Source organism: Elephantulus edwardii, unplaced genomic scaffold, assembly GCF_000299155.1.
Source record: "Elephantulus edwardii isolate Elephantulus edwardi_28Jun2011 unplaced genomic scaffold, EleEdw1.0 scaffold00302, whole genome shotgun sequence".
NCBI classification, from domain to species: domain Eukaryota; kingdom Metazoa; phylum Chordata; class Mammalia; order Macroscelidea; family Macroscelididae; genus Elephantulus; species Elephantulus edwardii.
Window position 1 is genome coordinate 886,930 of NW_006400052.1, and position 23,649 is coordinate 910,578.

Genomic DNA, 23,649 nt, shown 5'->3' on the forward strand with positions numbered 1-23,649 from the left:
CGCCCCGGCCCCGCCCACTGGCCTGCCGCCTGCGGGAAATGTTGGGAGACCCCGCCCCAGCCCTGTGCTTCGACGGCTCAGGCTCCGCCCTTCCCTCGCACGCCACGCCTCTACACAAATCTAGCGCCGCCCTCCCCGGTGCGGCCACCGCCCCACCACGCCCACTGGCCGAGTAAGCAATGAACCTGAGTCCTCCCGTGTCCACCCAGACGTAGGGCCTCTTCCCTCCGTGACCCCTGACCTCAGATTACCCTCTCGCTCCGCGCCCGGAACAGTTTCGGGAGGCGCCTTGTCTTCCCATCTCCCCAGTCTTCCCGTTAACCCCAATGTTCTCCCAGCGCGACGGGGGCGGGCAGAAGCGGTGACGAGGCACTTTTTACAGGGAAAAGGAGGGGGGACTAGCAGATCTCGGGCAACCTGCTGGCAGTTGGCGGGGCTTTGGGAGTGGGGGTGCCGGGCCAGGACCGGGGCGCGGTTCTGGCCGCTGCAGCGCTCTCGCTCCCCCCGCAATCCTCTGGGTTTGGCAAGCAGCTGGCTGAGGCATTACGGCCCATTAGCGAAGACGAGGTTGCCGGGAGTCCGGGAGGCGCGTGCGGCTGGGAGGGGCGGGCCGCCTCAGCTGCTCTGGGCCCCGAGCAGGTGGTCAGCACGTGGGGGGGAGGGGTAAAGGAGGTTCCGGTCAACAGATGGCCCGGGCAGTACGGGGGCTTTCAGACAAGAGGGGCTGGCCATCTGCACCTGGAGGCCGCCCGCTAACTCACCGCCCCCAGCCAGCCAGTGCAAAGAAAAGAGCAGAAGGGGAGGGCTGCTTTTATTAGGACTGGAGGTTCAAACCGCTCCCTAACTCATAGAGACCAGAACTGGGGGACAGCAGCTGGTGGAGGCGGGAGGGGGCCAAAGGTGAGAGTTGTTTCTCCAAGTCTCGGCCCACCCCTTTCAGGGCTGGATCTGGGGAGCTGCGGGCAAACGCGAGGGCCTAGATCTTCCAAATGTCTGGCTGGGGCCCCAGCTCTCGCCAGTGGAAGCAGAAGTTCACTGGTTCCCTGGCTTAGGGCTCCGGATGCCCACTTTGGGCAGAGAACTGAGTTCCCAGTCCTAGGGACCCTGCCCTCTGGGTTCCCGCAGAAGATGGCCTGCTATGGGTGCCCTGGGCAAGCCTGCTGTGGGGCCCATAGGGACTTTTTGGTACCCAGAGGTCCCCTCTGGTCAGTACTCTGTGGCTCTCCCTGGCGACAGGCCCAGTAGCTGTGGTAGGTATCCTGGAAGAGGTCCCGGCAGTGGATGTGGGCGCGGAGGCGGGAGCAAGCCAGGAAGGCCCCTGCCAGCTTCCGGTGCAGGGCATAGGTCTCCTCCGGGGGTGGGCACAGCCGGTGCCGCAGCAGCACTGGGATGAGGTTCTGCACACGCCTGGCTGTGTCCCCCGCCCCAAAGTCGTAGGAGCCCTGAGTGGCAAAAGGCTCCCCCAGGATCATCACTGCCTCCACGTGGGCGTCTGAGAATGCCTGGGGTGGAGAGCAATAAACACACCAGTGAGGATCCCAAGCCCACCACCTACCTTGGGAGCAAGGGTAGTCCCCAAGAGTAATAAGCAGCCCCCACTTCTTCCAGACACTCTAATAAACAAGCAAAAAAGCAGTCTCTGTGTTGTTGGTTGTTCATTGCCTTCGAGTTGAGCAGGACACTATGAACAAAAGGCCTGAAGCCTTTCTATAACTATCGACATTTATCAAAGTTCATAGTATTTCCGGAGGCATTTCTGACTCTTAAAGGCCTTAGGTGACTGCAGAAATACCCCTCAGGGCTCCCTAGGCTATGAGTTCAAAGGAGGAGCCAGCCAGTCCTTTCTTCCACAGAACAGGTTCAGTCTTCTGGTTAGCAGCCAAGAGTTTAACTGCTGCACCACCTGGTCTAAGCAGCTCCCTAAAAAACTCCAATCTATTACCAGTGAATTGATTCCAACTCACTGTAGTCCTCAACTACAGGGCTGAAGTGCCCCTGAGAGTTCCCAAGGCAGACTGCCACCTCTCTCTCTGTCAGAGGATTGATGGGTTTGAACTACTGACCTTTAAGTTAGCTTCTTTCTTCCCCTCAGTACCCTGAATACATAAGCACCCTCTATCCTCTAGGATAGAAAGGCACTCTCATGCTCCTAGAACCTCCTAATGAGACTAACAGCTGCCTTTAGAATAGGTCAGTAGTATCAATTTTCCCAGCAATCCTGGGTAGTCAAGCAGCATCCCCATTACCTTCCCTCCCCAGAGCTCCTAATATAGGTAAGCAGCCTTCAATGTTCTCTCAGTGTAGACATACAGGCTTCACTTCCCCAAGTACAGACAAGCTACTCCTACTTTATCCACCCCTAGAACTAACTCCAACCCCTTATCTTCACACACAGACCCTCCCCCCAATACCCCCCTAACCCCTGCCCTGGGTATCTCCCAACCTTGGTTTCAAAGCCTGTGAGGAATTTGAGGTCCCGAGATTTCTGCAGGACTCGGTCTCTGTCGCCATCAGCTGCAGCCTTCACCACCTGGGAGAAAAGTGTGGGGCAGAGGGCTGAGGTAGAGTCTGGGGATGGGGTCTGGAAGTCAAGTCCTCTCTGGTATCCACTTCTACTTCCCCTGAGCCTGGTACTCAGAAGCCTCTCCCTCCCACCTTGTCAGGTCAGGGTGTATCTCCCTCCAGGGCCTGGGGGAGTGTGGCCAGGCCTGGGCACTACCACAGGGAAACAGCATGGAGTGAAGCATCGTCAGTGCTCCATGCGTCCATTCAATGGAGGTGACTATGAACTGCATCCAAGATTGCTACCATGCCACCTCAAAAGTCATCAGATTGGGTTGGGGTGAAGGAAATGGGAAGGATCTTTTGTAAAAACAATGTATTCAAACTTTATATCATAATAAAAAAAAAGTCATCAGATGGATGTCTGTCTGCCATGCCGGACTCTGAGTCCCACAAGCACAGGGCCTGACACTCAGGGGCCCTTGGGGAACCTGGGGCACATCTGGGTGCGGACAGAGCCCCTGCTCTCCAACATGCTATGCTTGCTTACGGATCTGGGAGTTCAGCTTAGGGAAGCTGAGGTTTATCCCTGAGGTTATGGATTGATTGTGTGCCCCAAATTATGTATTGTCAACCTTAATCCCTATGCCTAAGGTTATAATCTCATTTGAGGATAAATTGCCTTTGTTATGTTAAGGAGGCAGGATTAATGTAGGGTGTGTTCTGAGTCAAACTCTTTTTTTTTTTTTCGATATAAAAGAGATTAAACAATCCAGCAAAAGCAGCAGTGATGGGGGAAGACAGATGCCAACCCACATGAAGATCAGCCAGGAGCAAAAGCACAGGGAGGCAACAAGAACCTTCCTCCAGAGACAACACAGAGAAACTTTCCTCTGGAGAAGGTACCCTGAATTTGGACTTCTAGCCTCCTAAACTAGGAGTAAATAAATGTGTTTGTTAAAGCCACCCACCTGTGAAATTTGTTCCGGCAGCACTAGAGTACTAAGACACCTGGCTCTGCTAATTGCTGGCTCAGGACATGGAGCAAGCGGCTTTAACTCTGGACTCCTACGGCCTCATCGGTAAAAATAGGGGTGGCGGAAATCCCCTCCTTTTGAGGTTGTTGCAAAGATAAAAGAAGGATCTATCTGGAGAGCTTAGCACTATGCATGAGATAGGCATATGCAGCATTGACTTAATGGCAACAGACTTGGTTTGGGGGGTTTTATTATTTATTCTGAAGCAGAGAGAACTCTGGTGGCCTAGCAGATAAGGAGCTGTGCTGTCAACCCAAAGGCACATGGTTCGTATCCACCTGCCACTTGTGGGAGAAAGTTGAGCAATCTCCTCCAGTGAGATTTATTGCCTCTGAAAAACTACTAAGCTTTGAGTCAGTTCTGATTCAATGGTAAATAACAACATCATTATGAAGGAGAAAGAAAGTAAACAGACCTGAGAGGAGGGAGATGGCCAGGCCTGGAACTAGGATCAGGCAGGCCTAACCTTTGACCTTAATGCTGCGTTTTCTTTTGATGAGGGCCATGGGCTTAGATTTGGCGCTTCTATTCTAGCTCCAGCTTTGAGCTAGGGGCCTCAGCCCTCCTGCTGGAGCCTGTCTGGCCATCTGTCAGGTCCATGGTCCTCAGGGACCAGTGTGATAGGATTTGAAAAGACTTGGGAGGTGGCAGGAGGGCTTTGTGAGCAGCCTGGGAGGGGTGGAGAAACCAAGATGTTGTTCAGACTACCCAGAGAGGCCCTGGCTTTGTGTCCCATTCTAGGAGCTGCAGAAGTCCCAGCCTGCCCAGGGGCCTAGGGCTGAGTCCCAGCCCCACCTTCCTGTCCTCATCTCAGACATGAACCCGCATCATTCTCCTGCAGGGCTGGGCCTCATCCTGCCTGTCTCTGCTCCTCCAGATATCAGATCCTATATAACATCTCTCCCAGCTGCCTTCTCTTTCTTCCCCTATAGCTTTCCTGGTGGGAGTGTCCTAGGACCCTCCTCTGTTCATACACCCTCCATAGCTCCCTAGTACACTAAGATAAAGCACCAATGGCAAAGTCTGTCCTCTAGGCCCAGGGTGACTTGGTTCCAGCGGCATCACTGGGCCTGTTCTGATCACCACCTCTTTTGGGTCTTCCAGGGAATCACGGGTAGTACAAATGGTGAATGTGCTCAACTGTTTCCTGAAAAGTTGCCGGTTTGGATCTACCCGGAGATGGCTCCTCCACCGTGAGGCACTCAAAGCCCTGGGGGACAGTGTCTCAGAACACGTTCTGTTATACATGGGGTCACCACAAGTTAGGATCAACTCAAGGGCAACTGGATGCAGTGGTCCCTGCACAGATGGCCCTGGTAGCACTGGAGGACATCCTCCCTCAAATCCAGATCAACTCTACCAGAACTTCCCGTTCACATGCACTAAACTACACACAGGACTGTGTCCCCAAAATGGGTTGACATCCAAGTTTCTGTCCCTGTGGACACGACCCTGTTGGGCTAGAGGGTTTCATTTTTGCAATGTTAATGAGATTATCCAGTGTGGGATGATCCTCAACTCAACTCTGAGCTACAGGAAAGAAAAGAACAGACACAAAGACACACATGTATGAAAACTAATAAAAAAAGAAAAAAGAAATGTGTGGGTAGACCAGTATGAGGACTGTCAACAGGACAAGGAGTGACCAGAGCTACAGACAAGGAAGGAACTGACTTGATTTGGACTTTTAACCTCCAGAAAGCAAGGAAATATGCATGTGCTCATTAAAGCCACCTACCTGTGGTAATTGTGTTACAATAACACAAGGTAACTAAGACACAGAGCCCTAAGGGGCATATCCTTTCTCACCTCTTGACCTCTGCACATGCTTCTGCCTGGGATATCTTCCTAGTCTGTTCCTGAATGATACTTCTCGTCCTTCAGGCCTCAAGCCAGACCACGTTTCCCCAGGAAGCCTTCCCTGATGCCTGGCTGGGTTGTCACCTCTTCTGGCCTTTCATGGTCCTCTGTCCTCCCCCTATTCCAGCCCTGACCACTCTGGCTCTGACTGGACTTCAAGCTCTGTGAAGGTGGGGACCTAGGCTGGTCACTGTCATGTTCCCAGTATTGTCCAGAGTAGGTCTGGGTGTGGAAGGGATGTCACAGGATGTTTAAATCTATAACTAAACGTTCAGAAGGCTCAAGATGAATGTTCACTCTCAACAAGAGAAAATATTCTTTGAGAGAAACAAATCTTGGTGGGTGGGAGTAATGGGGGCAATGGCAGGGAGGGGGCACTCCCTGAGGAGTTGAACACCCCACAAGGGGGCTTCTCAGGGTGGGAGGGAGGTGGCGCTGACAAGATGTGAGCTTTTCACTTAGGAAGGGAGGAGCCAAGGATTGGAAACACGGGCTGTGACCCCAGACTACTTCAGTTGGAACCTCAGCTCTGCCACTTACCAACTGTGTGAGCTTGGGCAAGTCACTTCCCCTCTCTAAGCTCTAATAAAATCTATAAAATGGCGCTAACAGGGTTACGAACCCCATGGGCTCACTATGGGGTGTAAATCAGCTTCTTTAGGAAAGTGCTTCTAACAGTGTCTGACCATTGCTGTTGCTACTGTAAGGTGCTGTGGAGTCAGTTATGACTCAGCGACCTTACCAAGAACCCTGCACCTTGCCCTCTCCTGCCAGACTCACCACCTTTGATATGCTAACACCCTTGTTACGTCACTGTGTCAGTCCATCGTGGTGAGGGTCTTCCCTCCTCCTCTAACCCTCCACCTTGCTGCTGTTGTTTGCTGTGTGCCATCAGGTCGAAACTGAAACATAGCTGAGCCTCCAGCAGGCTTTCAGAGGCTGTTAATTGCACGGAGGAGACTGCCCATCCTCTCGTGGAGCAGCTGGTGGATTCAGGATTGCAGCACAGCTTCTTGACACTAGGCCACTAGAGCTCCCTAACCCTCCACCTTAGCTGCCATTAGCAGAATTATTATTGAAGTATGTGAGGTCTGGTGGCCTAGACACTGTGCTGCAATTCCAAAGGCACACGATCAGAATCCTTTAGTTGCTCCATGGGAGAAGGATAAGCGATCTCTTCCTGTGAGATTTACTGTTTCTGAAAACCTGCTGGAGGGTCAGCTATGAGTCAAATCTAATTCGACACTAAACAACAACCACAATGTGATCAAGTTGATTCTAACTCACAGAAACCCTTACAGGACAGAGTAGAACTAACCCACAGGGTTTCCTATACGGAAATCTTTCCAGCAGCAGATTACAGGTCTCTGCTCCCAAAGAGCTGCTAGTAGGTTTGAACTACTGACCCTTCTGTTAACAGCTGAAAACTTAACCACTGTGTCACCACTCCTCCTCTTAATATTACTACTATTAATTATTTCTTAATCCAGCTGCTGCGTTTCTCCTTCCCATCCTTGCCTAGGCATCTGGCCTGGGCCTCACCCCGTTAGAGGCCCGACAGCCGGGTACTCACCTCAATGTAATGGTCTGTGAACATGGTCCCAAATTCCCGGCTTGCACCAAAGTCCAGGAGGGTCACCTGGGAGTGAAGATGGAGAAAGAGAACACTGGGAATCCACTGAAGCCCCCCATGATCAACTGAGGGAACAGTCAAGATCCATTTCCCTTGGCAACAGCACTGCCCTCTCTTGCCAGGGTCCCTGCTCTCTGGCACCTTGGGCACCCAGCTTCTACTCATAGCCCTTCTAATCCACCCCTAGGGGCAGAAAGAGAGATCTCATCCTAGTCTTTTTTATAAGAACATATTTCAGGCATGCAGAAAAATCTAGAGAATAAGAAAAAATGTATGGAAAGCAAATGAATAGTCACAAACCCCACCAATCAGCTTACATTATAAAACATACAGTCCAGGGGAAGCCTCTTCCAACCCCACCTTCATCCTCCTACATCTCTGCCCTCCTCTTCTAAGGCTTCCATTTTCTTAAAATCCTATGTGTCATTCTAAGCATGTGGTGATATATTTTTACCTGTGTATATCCATAAGCAGTAAATAGCAGTGTTTGAAAACTTCATGGAAGCTGCGTTTACTAGTGTTATCCTGCAACTAATTCTTGGCCAACATGGTTTTGCAATTATCCTTATTGCTAAATGTAGCTCAAGCTTATTCATTCATTTCTCCATTTCTGTACAAGGAATGCGGCTTGTGAGTGCAGCACAGGGCATTCCTCTGGCTGATGGCCCCTGTGGTTGGTTCTGGCTTCTACTTGAGATAACGGTGCTCTATGAACATGATGTGTGAGAATGTCTCTAGGCCAGGAGTCCATTCAAACCACTGACTGCAACCCACAGGAAGGAATACAGCATATGCAGGGTGTCATTACAAACACACATGTATAAAAGTCAAACAAAAATGTCCTGAAATCTTTAAACCTCCAGCCAAAAAAAACCCAAAACCCTTAGCCCTTCAAGTTATTTTAAAAGCAAGTAATGTGTGTATTATGTGCCATCAAGTTGGAACTGACTCATAGCGGACCCTCCTCTGGCAAATTTACGGATGCTGTGAAATTACACAGGAGGAAATTGTCTATCTTTCTCCTGTGAAGCAGATGGTGGATTCAAACTTCTAGATATGGGGTACAACTCCTTACCATCAGAGCTCCCTAAAACAAATGTTGTTGTTGTTATGTGCTGTCGAGTCGTTTGCGACTCATAGCGACCCTATGTACAATAGCCCTAAACCCTGCTCTAACCTGTGCCAATCGCACTGCCTCTGACACACCCATCCCGATTACCCCAGGCACTGAATCAGTCCATCTCATAGAGGGTCTTCCCCTCCTGCGCTGTCCCTCCATCCTACCAAGCATGATGTCCCTCTCCAAGGATCTGTCTCTCCTTACAACATGTCCAAAATATGTCAGACGAAGCCCCAGAATCCTTGCCTCCAAGGAGTAGCCTGGTTTAACCCTCTCTAGGATGAACCTGTTTGTTTTCTTGGCAGTCCATGGTACATTCAATACTCGGTACATTCAATACTCTTCTCCAGCACCACAGCTCAAAGGCATCAATTCTCCTTCTATCCTCCCTAGTCATTGTCCAACTCTCTGATGCATAACAAGTGACTGCAAAGACCATGGACTGTATCAGGCGCACCTTAGTCTCCAGAGAGACACCGTTGCTCTTGAGTACTTTAGAAAACCAATAGTTTGTCTTAACTAATAAAAGAGGTCTCTGCCTTGAGCACTGGGCTCTTTTAAGGCCTTTATCTGTAAGATCCAACTGGCAAGAGCAACTCAAGAGCAGACAGAAACCTCAGAGGATGGGAGTTTTGTGAATGGAGAAGGAACAGCTCACAAAAGAAGGATGAGGGTGGCTGTCTGATATGAACACTGCAATCAATGTCTCTCAATTGTGTAAGTATAAACTGGATTGTGCTTGTTTCTGTGGATATTCCCAAAAATACAAATAAAATTGAAAAAAGGAAGTGAGAGAGTAATTTCTTTAAATGTCCTGAAACCACATAAATTCCTACAATTTATGACAGACTGATGTGTCCACTCTCTTCTTTTAAAGCAAAAATCGCTTTGGGTTCCTAATAAATTGTTTCAGGACTCCTGATACCTCCAGAGTTAGAAAAACACCTCTCTGAGATGTAATTCTAGAAAGAGATGCAGGGCTAGGGTGTACATTGAGGGGAAGGGCTGGGAAGGGGCTGAGGCTGGTCCTGAGGGTGCTGGAGGGTCGAGGAAGGAATATCTTGACCAGATGATTAATTTAGAAAGATCTTTTTAGAGGCAAAGGCGAACATGAACCACACTGGAGAAATATGTGACAATCTCTGATAAAGTTGAAGATGCGAGGGCACAATGGAAGTCTTTCAGTCTAAACTCCCCTTGGTACACAGAGCCTATGCTGGGAACACCCCACCCTCCTCACTGAAGGGCTGACTCAACTTTCTGATGACAATTTCAATGGACCCTCTCTGACGAAGTGTTTCTGGATCTCATCTACCTCTGTCTGTACTTCCCCAGTCCTGAGGCCCCTCTCTGTCCTTCCTCCATTACTGACCTCACTGGCCTCTGCTCCCTGTCAAGTCAAGGTCATCACAGGCTGGTGATGGGAACTCTGAAAAGGCCAGGATAAGGGCTAGATTTTTCAACACTGCCCAGAGGCAGAATGACAAGTGTGGTGGTTGATGGCTAACTGCCTTCCAAAAGATGTGCCCCTTCTTCTAGAGGGGTGTACTACCACATGGAAGGGAGTTCTGGTGGCCAAGGGATAAGAAGTTATGCTGCCCAAAGGCACATGGCTTGAATTCACCAGCTGTTCCACAGGAGAAAGATGGGCACTTTCCTCCGGTCTGAGTCACAGCCTCTGAAAACCCACTGAAGAGTCAGCTATGAGTTGAGTTCAACTTGATGGCACATAACAACAAGCACAAGGAAGCCACTGCCCAGCGAGGGACCCATTTCCCAGCATCTGACAGGCCAAGTGACTGGCTCTCATCAATGGAAAGAAAGGTCAAGTAAAGAATAGCCAGAGCAGTGAGGAAGGATGCTACCTTCTCAGCCTCTTTCCTCTTCAACTAGACACAGAGCACTGTCAGACCCCAGGCAATGGCACAACCACAAAATGGGGAGCCAGCCCAGCCTGTCACACAGTGCATAATAAACTGCTGTGCGGAGCTACCCAGCTCCCAGGGGCTACTTGTTACCACTGTGAGTACACCCTGAAGCCAATCACAAGGAACTGACCTGGTGGCTGGAGGCGTCATACAGAAAGTTGGCCCAGTTGGGATCTGTCTGCATGAAGCGGAACTCAAACAGCTCCCGAAGACAGAGCCTCAGGAGCTGGAAGCAAATCTGGTGGGAGGAGAGGAGAAGCAGAAACAGAAATTGTAGCCTTTTATCGAGAGCAGTCTCTAGACTGGGGAGGGACCGTGGGTCTGGCCTCCCTCAGCAGCACACCCCAGGGCGGTGCCCTCCCTACAGTGCATTGGGACCATGTACCTCGTTCCGCACGTCCTGACTCAGGCTTTGGCACTGGTCCAGAGGGACCCCCCTGGCCAGCTCCATGCTTAGCACCCGTGTGGTGCACAGCTCCTGGATTATTGCCGGCACCCGGAAGAAGGGGTCATCTGCCAGCAACTGCCTGGGGCAAGAGGAGAAGGAAGGAATAAGTGCAAGTGTGCTTCAGGTCTCTGGACTCAACTCTAACAGGAGTGTATGTCTTGCTTTTCTCCTGCCTTTCCCTTGCCCCTCTGATCCTAAGTTAGGACTAAGACATGGTTGGATTCAAATTCATTCAGACATTTCATTTATTCATTCAACAGATAACTTCCATAGCACTTATTCTGGGTCTGTCCCGAAAACTGGGTGCTATAGGAAACCCAGTCACCACTTAAATCCCAGAAACACTCCTGTGGCTTCTGGTGCCCCACAAGGAGCCCAAGTACTTAATTAGATGTGTATTATCTTTCATCAATTTGCTAATTCATCCAAAGAGTCCACAGCAATACACATTAGGCACTCCTTGGAATTATTACTCTGAATGGTGGGAAGTAATAGACACAGAATCCATGTCTTTGTCCATTTGTCCCTGTGTGGGAGAATGCCGGGAAGAGGAGTCAATGAGCCAGCTCCCCACCCACTGTTAGAGATCACTCTGACAAACCATTGCAGGAAAAGTATGGGTGTAAGATTTGGGAGGCAAAGATTGTGAGGGGGCCTGTCACTGGGGACACATAGGGTGGCTGAAGGAGAGTGAGGGGGTCTAGATGGGTGGGTGGAGGCCAGAGGAAATAGATGGGTTTTTATTCTAAGTCTACTCTGGGTGGAAGGGCTCCTAGATCTGATGTGGGAAGGCCCACCCCTACCTCAAACTCTCCTCCTCGAGGTCTTCTTTGGTTGGTGTATTTTTGTTCTTACTTAAAAAACTCTTTATCTTTGAGCTAGGCCCTGTACCAAGCATTTCATCAGCACAGTTCCCTCTAAGAGGAGGACACTCTCCCAAAACCAGCGTATAGACTCAGGCCACATGGCTGGGTAAGGGCAGACTTAAGCACACTTCTATCTGGGTCCTGGCCACAGCGTTCCTTAACCACCGCCTTCCGCAGCCTTTCCTCTCACCCTGTCTCCAGGGCACATTGTAGGAGAGCCCACTGAAGTGTTGTCACTTTACATGATGCCTCTAAGATGGTGTAGCCATGACTCATTTTTCCTGCTTTGTAGTATTTCATTGATGGGCAGATTATAATCTATTTATCCATCTTGCTCTGGTCAAGATTTGGGTTGTTTCTAATTTGGGACAATTTCAAATATGGCTGCTCTAAGTATCTTAGCAGAGCCTGTTAGAGTGTCTCTATGAAGTATTTAACTAGGAAGGCAATTACTGGGTGGTGGTGGTTGTGCACTGTCAAGTCTGATCCAACTCATAGCTGGCCAGCAGGTTTTTAGAGGCAGTAAATTTAGAGGCACAGGAAATTTCCCATCCTTCTTAGAGGCAGTAAATTTAGAGGCACAGGAAATTTCCCATCCTTCTCCTGATTGGGTTGTGGGGTATATAAATATTTAATCTTATTAGACAGTGCCAACCCTCTCACTCACATGTATAAGGGAAGTTCAGAGTCCTGTGCCCTCAAGCTCTTGGCACTGACAAATTTCTTAGTCTCTGTCAATCCAGTAGAAAGAACAACATCTCACTGTGTGTAATTCAGTCCCTGTTACATCCATCTTCACCACCAGATCATGTGGTTATGAGTTCTGTTTAACAGAGGAGAACACTAACACTCAAAGCAATGGTGTGAGCTCCCAGTGTCATCAAGCACATAAGGGATAACAGAAGGGAAGAATGATGGATGGATGAATGGGTGGGTGGATGGGTTGCTAGGTAGCTGGGTGGTGGGTGGGAGAGTGGATGGGCGGACAGGTGGGGTGGCTGGCTGGCTAGGTGGATGGATGCATGGGTGGCCGGGTGGTGGGTGGGAGAGTGGATGGGTGGATAGATGGATGGACTGATAGATGGGTAGCAGGGTGGTGGTTGGGAGGGTGGATGCATGGATGTCTGGATGCATGGATGGCTGGATACATGGTTGAATGGATGGAGAAATGGGTTAGTAATAGCTGGCTGGACAGATACATGGATGGGTGGATGAATGATAGATGGATGGAAAGATGAACCAAGAAACAAAAGAAGGAAAAAGTCTGTCAGATCCTTCCTAAACCTCCAGCTGCAGGAGATTGGAGATGAGGGGTCTCCACTTAGCACTCAGCCTGAGAGGGAAGCTGGCAGGAAAGGGGTGCCCAGGGGCCCGGCAGGGGGCTCAGCTCACCTGAAGTTCTGCGCACAGGCTGCTTCACGGCGGTAGTCACATTCCCAAGCCAATTCCTGCTGCAAGGACTGAAGACTTTGCTCAGCAAACAGGCCTGCGAGATTCACCCCCTCAGCTAGGAGGCCACAGGCCAGCCGGTCTAGCCTTGGGCTCCCACTCAAAGATGTCTTCTCTTTCAGTCTCTCACACCTTCTGCTCCAGATCTTCTGGCCCCTCTTTAGCCTTTGCCACACCCCAGGTCTCTGCCCACTCTTGACTTGAACACTCACTTCCCCCCGTCCTACTGCAAAGCCAGTCCTGGAGGCTCCTGCTTGCCTCTCCCACACATGCGCACAACAGCCCCTCACACAGCCCTCTGTCAAACAGGCCACCCAGCCTCGCGCCCTTTCTGTGTCTCACACACTGCTGTCTCAGAATCTCACTCCAGCCCACCCCACCCCCCACCCCCCGACACCCTGTCACTCTATTTTCCTCAGACTCTTCCTCTAACACAATCATGCTGTCCTGCTTACAATTCGTTTGTGCTTTGGTGGTTCCTTCACACCCATAAGCCCTCTCTGCACTGCACACCCTCTGTTCATCTGTTTCTGAATTTGTCTCTGTGACTTGTTCTGAAGTTCTAAGCTGTGTTTTTTTCCCCACACACTCACGCCATGGGTTCTCCCTGCCCGGGTAACTCTCTCTCCTTCACAGGCATGTGTTCACACATACACACCACATACACCCAGTTCTGTGTGGACTGCTCTTCCCCCATCCAGCCCCACAAGCAGAGAAGAGCCTCACCCTCAGGCAGGGCCGCACTCATCCTGAGCACTGCCAGCAGGTTCTGGACATCACTCTTGATGCTCTGGGCCACACCTGGGTACTACAAGGGAGGGAGGAAGAGAAGGTTCAGCGGGACCACCAGGCCTGCCCACTCTCACCCTGCCCACTCCTGGCTCAATTCCCTCTCACCTGGATCTTCACTGCCACCTCTGTCCCATCCTTCAGGGTACCCTGGTGCACCTGCCCGATCGAGGCGGCAGCAAAGGGCACCTCCTCCAAAGAGGCCACCTTAGCCTGCCAGTCCCGGCCCAGCTCCTCTTCAAGGACTCTCTGAGGGGTATGGTCAGGACAAGCACAGTCATGTTAATGGCAGTAGGGTCTGTTTATAAATAAGGGCAAGGGAGCTCTGGTGGCCTAAGTGGCAAGAAGCTGCGCTGCAATCCCAAAGGTGCACAGTTTGAAGCCACCAGATGCTCCAAATCTCCTCCTGTGCCAGTCGGATCCTATTTGACAGTACACAACAAGGGGAAAAAATAACTAAAAAAGTAAATAAGGGCACACCACTCACAGGGCCTTGGGCTAAGTTCTCCACTACCACCTCGCTTTATAGATGAGGAAACTGAAGTTCAGGGGAAAGTCTCCTGCCCAAGATTACCAAGTGGGGACTGGAAAGCCGCACCCAATTTGGGTTTCTGAAGAACTGCATTCCCAGGACTGTTAGTAATGTTATTATCCACAGTTAGAGAGGCAGTAATTCTTTATTCTTTTTGTACATCCTTTTACTAATTTGAAGTTAGTATGTGAAACAAGAGCTAGAATTTCCTCAGGGCATCCTGGGGCTGGATCCTGTTCACAGTAGCTCTGAGAGGGGCCAGGACAGATCCCGCAAGGAAACAGGTGCCCAGCACTGAACACCTCATCTTACTCAGTTAGTAGAACAGACTATGTCCTGGTACCAGGTATGGTGGCAACCTACGTACAGACACCGTCTCCTCTAACTTAAAAACAACGTAACATAACTTGCATCACAGAAGCTGTTGGAAGTGCTTTATGTCTAATTTCTTTAACACTATGATGTGGGTGTTGCTAAACACTATTCCTAACTCACAGATGATGAAACTGAGGTACACAAAGGTCAAGACAGGTCTGGTCCCTAACTACTGGGCCTTGCTGCCTCCTCAGCAGCCCCCACAGAGCCCAGGCTGTACAGGGTGCTCATCCTTCTTGTGTACAATTGTTAACAGCAGTGCTACGAAGAGGCTGCCTCAGAAATGTCCCTTTTACAAGTGTGATAGCTGAGACTGTGCCCCAGAGGCAGGTATTAAATAGATCAATGAAGCCACGAGTAGGGGACTGTAAGGGGTGCACTGGACACTCACCAACATCTGCCAGCGGGGCATGAAGTCAGCACTCTGGCGGACCCGCTCAAAGATGCGCTGCAGCTGGGGGCTTAGGAAGCTGTTGTCTTGGGAAACAGCAGGGAGAGGGGGAGCAGTGAGTGAGGAGGGGGCTGTAGGTGGGTGGGGTAGGGTGGAGAAAGGTGGAAATGCAGCCTGTTTGGGTATCTGAAGTGGGAGTGTGGGGTGGGCTGGGTAGAGGCAAGGCCAGGGGGTCAGAGATGAAAGGTGGTGCTGTACCCTGTATGCTGAGCATTTGGCCAATCTTGAGGGCGGCCCCCCGGACAGTACACAAGGTCTGAACAATCCGCTCAGCATTGGCTTCGGACAGGAAAGGGCTGGAGCTGTCCTCTGGGGGAGGAAATAATGATCATTAGCATTTGAATCATGGTAATAATGGGTATACCACTGCATATCCACCAGACAACACTAAGTGTTGGCAAAGATGTGGAGCAACCTGAGCTTATGGCACAGTGCCTTTGGGAATCAGTTGGGAAGTTTCTACCGAAGCTACACACCCGTATACCCGACACAATTCCTTTCCTAAAGAAAAACTAATGTGTCCACCAACAGACAGCACTGGAATCCTCACAGAAGCAGTATTTATTACAATCTCAAACCGGAAACGACCCAGATGACTGCCAATAGAATGAACAGAAGGTCTGAAAATCAAAACTATTTTCATGGTGATGATAGGATATGTTTGCTCCCTTTTCTTTTTTATTTTTAAATTGTGATTTTAACATAAGTTTTAGAAAAGTTGAATTTTCATTCACTCATTGTTGTAAATTTTCATCCCAATCCTCCCAGTTCACTGTACCAAAAAAAAAATCATTCACTGTTGCTAAATTTCCTCCCTCCCCATTTGCTCCCTGTTCATTCTCATTCCTTCTTGAGTGTTTAATATGAACTTATTCTTTTTGAGTGACATATGTAGACATCATTGTTCTGATGGCTGATGGAACTTGCATGTGTATTCTCATGTTGTAAACACCTCTCATCTTTGATCTCTAATGTGATAAACAACAATATCACCCACATAAACAAGCTCTTTGGGGCCCCCACTATATTCTTTAACAGCTGTATGCCCACTGGGAGCCCCCATAGTGCTGTGGGTGAAAGCAATTGGTTGCTTTTTGAAGACTGGTTGTAGACTGAACCCACCAGCCACTCTGTGGGAGAAAGGTGAGGCAGTCTGCTTCTGTCAAGATTTACAGCTTGGAAACCCAAGAGGCAGCTGTACTCTGGGTCAGTCCCTCACCAGGTCGCTTTAAACTGGAATCAATCTGATGGCAGTAGTTATACTTGCAACCTTCTCCTGTGGTCAAGTCAATTCTGACTTACAGAGGCCCAGCGTAGACCTGCTCCCTAGGGTTTCCAACACTTTAGATCTTTACAGAAGCAGGCTCTTACCTTTATCTCATGCAGTAGCTGGTGGGTTTGAACTGCTAACTTTCCTGTTAGCAGCCCAGAGCTTAATCACAGTGCCGTCAGGCACTTTTCTCCAGTCCTAGGTAACCATAAATGCACTTTATGTCCCAAGATTAATCTATGTTGTTGTCACTGTGTAGTGTCAAGTCAGAAGCAACTCAGAGCTGACACTCCAGCAGGTTTTCAGAAGCAGTGAATCACACAGCAGACTGCCCATCTTTCTACCACACAAGGCAGTTGGTGGATTCAAACTGTGCACCTTCAGGCTGGCAGCACACCTGCCACCAGAGCTCCCTAGGATGAATCTACAGTAGTATTTAATATAAGTGGAATCATGTAACATGTGGCCTTTCCTGTCTGCCTTTTTCCACTCAACCTGTTTTCAAGGATCACTCACGTTGTGACATCTATCAGTATTTCATTCCTTTTCATGGCTGAATAATATTTTACTGTGTGACTATCACTCTTTTTATTTTTTCATACAGTGTTCCCCTGCATGCTTTAAAATCAGGAAAGGCATGTGTCAGTGTTATATCCTTTCTCCATACACATTCAATCTTTATCCTGAGCAAATTATCCCAGAAGCTACACTATAGGAGAAAAGCATCAGGATTGGAAGAAGACTCATCAACAATTTGTTTTATGCAGATGATACAACTTTGCTTGCAAAAAGTGAAGAACACTTGAATCACTTACTGAAGTCGATTCCTTCAAATGTTGATTATAACTCATCGTGAAAAAACCAAAAATCCTCACCACTGGACCAACAGGCAGCATCATGGCAGATGCAGAAAAGATTAATGTCAATGATTTCATCTTACTTAGATTCACAATCAACACCCTTGGTACCAAGAGTGAAGAAATCAAAAGATAGGCTGCATTGGGGACAGCTGCTGTCAAGGGCTTCCTTAAAGTGATAAAAAGCTAGGATATCAGTTTAAAGACTAAGATGTGCCTGAGGTAAGCGATGGTATTTTCAATTGCTTCCTATGGATCTGATAATTAGACACTGAATAAGGAAGACTGAAGAAGAGTCAATGCCTTTGAATTGTGTTGTTGAAGAGTGTTGAATATCTCATGGACTGCCAAAAGAACAAATCTGTCTTGGAGGGAATGCAACCAGAGTGTTCCTTAGAGGCAAGGATGATGACACTTTGTTCCACACACTTTGAAAATGTTGTCCAGAGAGGCCAATGCTTGGAAAGAGATATCATATTGGGAAAAGTAGAGGGCAGGGAAAGAGAGAAAGACCCTCTATGAGATGCACTGATACAGTGACTACAAAAATGGGCTTCAGCATGACAGAAGTCATGAGGATGGCACAGGATAGGGCCAGGTTCAGATATGTTTTTTATAGGCTCGCTAAGAGTTGTAGTCGACTTGACATCATTTAAGAACATTTGCTCATTCATCAGTTTTAAGCCTGTGCAGGCATCTTAAGATTAGTATGTTTGAGAGTTAAGATTCTGAAGTTTCTTCCTTAAAAAAAAATTGTGGTAAAATTTGCTTAACAAACACTTGCCAACCCCGTAATTTCTACATAGATAATTTAGCAACATTGAGTATATTCTTCATGTGGTTCAACCATGATCACTACCCTTTTCCCAACTATTCCTTCCCCATTAACAGAAACTCAGTGATCTCTGAAAATAATTGCCCCTTCTGCTTCCTCCCCATTTCCAGTAAACACTAAATCTTTGGTTTCTCTATTTTTCCTATTCTATGTGAGTGAGACCACATAGTATTTACCTTTTTTGTGAATGGCTTAATTCAGTCAGCATATTTTTATTATACTTTTTTGTAATTTTATTATTTGTGTGTGTGTGTGTGTACCGTCAAATAGGATCTGACAGGTACAGAAGGAGCTTGCCCTTCCTTCTCCAGCACAGCATCTGGTGCATCTGAACTGTGCGCTTCTGGGATTGCAGTGCAGCTTCTTGCCACTAGGCCACCAGAGTTCCCTCAGTCAGCGTATTTTTAAGATTCATTCACTCTGCAGTATACACTGGGACTTCCTTTCTCCTTCCAGGTGAGTAACACTCTATTGCGACTGCCTCACCTTTGACTTACTCCTCTGTTTTAAGGACGTGTGAGGATAAGAGCAGAAGGTATAAGAACCACTGTTCTAAGGCTGCTTGATCACAGACTTGTGAAAATCCATCAAGCTACATGTGTCATGTGTACAATTCTGTATGCAAATTCTATCATGCTTCATGAAAGCTTTTAGTAAGTTTTTATTCACCAAATGAGCTCGGGTGGCCTAGAGGTAGGGAGTGTCGCTGCCAAGCCAAAGGCTAGTGGTCTAAATCCACCAGCTGCTCTGAGGGTGAAAGATGAACAATCTGCTCCCATGTAACTTGCAACCTGTGAAAACCTGCTGGAGGGTCAGCTATAAGTCTATTCTGGCTTGACAGCAACAGTTGGATGGGTTTTTTAAAAAAATGTTCTTAGTACACACACACACACAAATATCGTATTCCTTATGGAACACTTGTGGCAGGTGGAAGTCAGTGTCTGTGCAGATTCTCAAGCTGAATCTCCATGACCATTCCAGGAAGTAAGAAGTGCCAATGCCTTGACTTAGAAGAAACTCAGAGAGGTACAGTGCCTGATCCTAGGTCACACAGCATGAAGGTGGCAGAGTGAGGTGCACACTTGGGTTTGCCTCACTCCCCACCCCTTATTCTTTTATTTTCAAAGAATCCAAACTGATAGAAATCTTGTAAATGTAATCCGAGGAAGTCTCACATCCCTTTCACCTCTATCCAGACTGGAACATATGTGCCTCATCTGCCGTGTGTGTGTGTATGTATTAGATGGTTGTTGCTGCTGTTTTTATGATTCCTGTTTTACCGATTCATTTGAACGAAGTTTCATATCACCTACACTCCCTAAAAGCCTCATCATTCTTTTCCTAAGAATAATTATATTCTTCTGTGTAATCACCATTATCATGTACCATTATAAGTATCATTATCATACTGAAGAAAATTAGTATTGATTCTCTAATACCATCTACTAGACAGACCAAGTACAAATCTCCCTAGTTGTCTCCAAAAATCTGTTGTAACTGTTTTGTTTTCAAACAGAGATCCAGTCAAAGTTCACCCTGACTATGCCCCCCATTTGCTCTAAGACATAGGCTTTTGTAGGCATAACCTACAAACTCTAATCTGCACACCTAATTCTGTGTCTACTGTACTCCCACTAGCCCCTCTACCTTCAGCCTTCCTCTCCTCCTCCAAGTGAAGAACTCAACTCCTGATACATTAAATTGTTTCTCTTGATACTGGTGAAAATTATAACTGCCAAAAGAACAATCAAATCTGCCTTGGTGTAGCCAGAGCACTCCTTAGAAGCAAGGACTGTAAGACTTCATCTCACATACTTTGGGTGTGTTAATAGGAGGGGAGAAAGGCATCATGCTGGGAAAACATGAGCATCAGTGAAAAAGAAGGAAGGTCTTCAAGGAGATAGACTACCACAGTGACTGCAACACCAGCTTTAAGCAGCAGTCTATGAGCGTGGCACGGGACTGGGCAGGGTTGCCTTCTATTACACACAGGACTGCTGAGTTAGCACTGACTTGACAGCATCAAACAACAATCACAACCACAGTAACAGCTTAGCTCAGTTCTAAGCACTTCACACTGACCCTAAGAGGCACAGATGCTGTTATACATCTCCATTTTCCAGACAAGGAAATTTGAGCTCAGAGAGGGGGAGGCATAGCTCCAGGTCACACAGCAAGGCCAAGGCCTGAACAATGGCAATGTGGCTCACTCACCTGACTGTCCTCGTCCTCCAGGCAGGGTCTTCTTGGCCACCTCAGCCAGTGCTCCCAGGCCCAATCCCACAGCGAGTCCTGAGGAGTGAAAGTGGGACTGAATGTGTTTGCCCAGGGGGTTCTCCTCCCGACCATCTCTCCTCTCAGTCTTTCTCTGTACCCCTCTGGACTCAGCTCAGTTTATTCATTCTTTCTCTCTAGTTAAAGCTACTTCTCTCTAAGCTCTCGATTTTCTCCTGAGCCAGCACTTCTCAGCCTTGCCTTCACATTAGAGTCACTGGAGAAGCTTTTTAAAATATCCAGACCTGACCCCTGAAGATTCTGATTTAACAGACTTGGGCTAAGGCCTGATAATTCTCTCTCTTCTTTTAAAAAGCCTTCCATATGATTCTAGAATGCAGGCAAGGTTAGAAAGCCCCCAGAATGATGCCTTCAGGTCTCCTGGTCCCTTTGTGACTCCTGTTTCTGTCTCCAGTACCTTCCCCTCCTCACACTCCTATCATCTCACTTCCTGAGCCAGCCATGTCTCCATCTTGAAGTTCTCTCCATCTGGCACATCTGTCTGGGGGTCTTTCTCTTTTGACATACTCTCTGCACCTCTGAATGACTCTCTCTCTTTGTCCCTAAAAATTATCCTGGGGGGAGCTCTGGTGGCCTAGTGGCAAGAAGATGCACTGCAATCCCAGAAACATGCCATTCAAATCCACCAGCAACTCTGCCGGAAAAGGAGGGGCAATCTCTTCCTGTACCAGTTAGATCAGATTTGATGGTATATACACACAAATAATAAAATAAAAAGAAATTTAAAAAAATTATCCTGGAACTCTTACTTCTTTCACTGTTGCCATCTCTGTAAAAAAAGAGTAGCTGAAATTTTCTAAGTACCAGTACCTGAAGGGATGTGCATAGACTCATGCTATTCTCATATCATCAGGAACTAGGAGCTACGGGAAAATGTCTATTTTACAGAAAGAAGACAGAGATGTGGAGGAGTTAAGTAACTCGCCCGTAGTCAGAATGTGAAGGCACAGGAGAATCAGACCTTGTGAGAAGCCAGGTGCCAAGGCTCTCACCACTATACTTTACTCCCTCTTTACATTGTGAATCAGGATCTTTAAAACTTGAAACATGATCTCTAATTAGAATGCTTGCATTAAAACTAGAACAGAATTATCTCACTGCCGTCTAGTCACTTCTGACTCAGGACCCTCCCTTGGGTCAGAAGTGGTAAATTCCTGTGGGAGAAGATTGCCCATCTTTCTCTTGAGAGCTGCTGGTGGGTTCAAACTGCCAAACTATCAGTTAGCAGCCAGGCATCCTTGGTATTGACCAAGGTACCTTATAATGTTTCATGTAACAATTGTAATTGTATTACTATTCAAGGGGAGCTCCAGTGGCCTAGCTGCACTGCTAACCCAGAGGAAAGGGGTTCAAATCTAACAGCTGTTCTGAGGGAGAAAGATGGGCGTCTCCTCCCCTGCTATATACAGCCTCTGAAAACCTGCTGCTGGAGGGTCAGCTATGAAGTCAGTTCTGACTTGATGGGGCAAAACAATCCAAATACATTGTCTAGTTTTTTTTTTAAAAAATCTGACTGTAACACATTAACTGACTTCATGAAGGCTGTAATCTACAATTTAGACAATTCTGCTCTGTGACCTCAAGGCAAATCACCCAGCAATCTTGGCCTCTATCTCTTCATTGATAACAGAGAAACAACCACTCAGATTGGGTGCCGAGTATGGGGCCTTGCACATTCTCAATAAATGTCATCATCTACATTCCTCTCTGGTTCTCTTGTCTCTTTTCCTGTCTGATTCACTTTCTTCCTGGTTTTGCTCCCCACTCCAGCCTAGCTCCCAATATCCCAGAGTGCCACACCTACCCCCAAAATTGGCCAGTCGGCTAACCCGGGAAGCAGGCACTTTGCGTTCTCGAGCACAGTCACTCAGCTGGGGAAAGAGGGGGAGGTCCGTAAGGGGGAAGATTGGGAGGGGCATCCTTCCCCAAGTTCAGGGGGTCAGCAGCCCTTCCCCGGGTTTCACTGGGAGGGGTGGGAGAATGCGATACCTGGGGTCGGGGTGTCTTCCTGGGTCGCGCCTCTCGTGCCCTGCGAATGTCCTCCTCCCCCAGACCTCTACCAGGGTCATCCTGGTGGAACCTCTGGGTCTGTGAACCCCCACAAGTTCCCTGCGAGAAACAGACTTTAGCAAGGATTGGAAGACTTTGGGATCCCTCTCCACCTTTTTCTCCTGGGGACCCTCGCCAGTCTTACCCACCAGTGGAGCCCTGGCCTCAGGACGCCACAAGGCAGATCAATAGTTCGGCCCAGATGTCCACAGGTCCCCCGCAGAAGGACCCCCACCTCCAGCAACATCGCCTGAGACACAAGAGGGGTGAAAGGCAGGGGGGTTGTGGGCTAGCCTCCCTGCTCTGCGCCTCCACCACTAAGATTCCCACTCCCTAAAGACTTCTTCCCTATTAACAGGCCCAGGCTCCCCTTTACGTTTCTAGGAACACTGAGCTCCTTCTGCGTGCCTTCGAAAATCCACTTTCTCCTAGACCCTTTCTAGCCCCCGCTGTTGGTAGGGTCCTCTCCCGTTGCTAGACACCCTTCAAGGCTACCTTTCCAGTTCTCCGAGCTTTCCCCGTTGCTAGGAACCGCCTTCCCCTCGTTGCCAAGCACCTACAAATTCTCCCCTGTTCCCTCTACTCGGTTACTGGTTTCCTCCCCCGGTTGCTAAGCATCCACAGCTTCCTAGCTCCAGGTCTGCAACTTGCAGAGGGGCCCTTGTGCTTCCGGAAGCCAAAGAAAGCCCGCCCCCTCCGGTCAGCTAACCAATGACGGAGCAGCGGCTCACTGACTTCCACTAAACACGTCCCTCTGCGCATAGGGGGCGGGTCCAAGGACGGGGCTCAAGTATGGAGCGGTAGTTAAGGGTGGGCCGCAGGGCCTCTTGGGGAACTTTGGGACGCCGCCTGGGTTTGCACGTGGTAGGGAGTTGCGTTGCTAACACAAAAGCAGCCTCTCTGGTGCTTCGAATCCATCAGCATTGCTCCGGAGAAAGATGAGCAATCTTCTCCGGTGGAATTTCCAACCTCGGAAACCCGTTTGGAAGGTTAGCTATGCGACTGCTCCGAATAAATGGCAACAAGGTGTTGGGTTTTGGGTTCTTTTTAAACTGCTTCAACGCACCTTGTACGTAGCAGATCCTTCTATCTGTCGCTTATAAATTCCACCTCTCTTTGACAACTAACTCCTTTTCTCATTTTTTTTTCCTTGACATGCTAGGCATGGACTCTCAGACGTCACAGCAAACAAACTTCACAGCAAACATGCTCACGGAGCCCTTCTACTGTGCACACCTACCCTTTGTTTCAAACACCTACGTCTTGACACCAACCTCCTCACTTGTCCGTATAAACCCTTTACCAGTTGTCTCAAACCTCTTTCTCCAAAGCGTACACTTGCATACAGTCCCC

The 23,649-nt window shown here is 48.6% G+C and overlaps 1 protein-coding gene across 1 annotated transcript; it reads right to left on the reverse strand.

The window, feature by feature from the left end:
- Window positions 1-553: 553 nt before the first annotated feature.
- Window positions 554-22,543, reverse strand: ADCK4 (aarF domain containing kinase 4). Its single transcript, XM_006900948.1, has 14 exons — window positions 22,442-22,543; window positions 22,237-22,356; window positions 22,052-22,118; window positions 20,167-20,244; window positions 14,931-15,016; window positions 13,741-13,881; window positions 13,570-13,651; window positions 12,787-12,880; window positions 10,466-10,607; window positions 10,211-10,318; window positions 6,973-7,038; window positions 2,444-2,530; window positions 1,190-1,502; window positions 554-624 (listed from the first exon to the last, which is right to left on the reverse strand). The coding sequence occupies exons 1-14, from the start codon at window positions 22,541-22,543 to the stop codon at window positions 554-556; spliced, it is 1,557 nt and encodes a 518-aa protein (XP_006901010.1).
- Window positions 22,544-23,649: the final 1,106 nt, after the last annotated feature.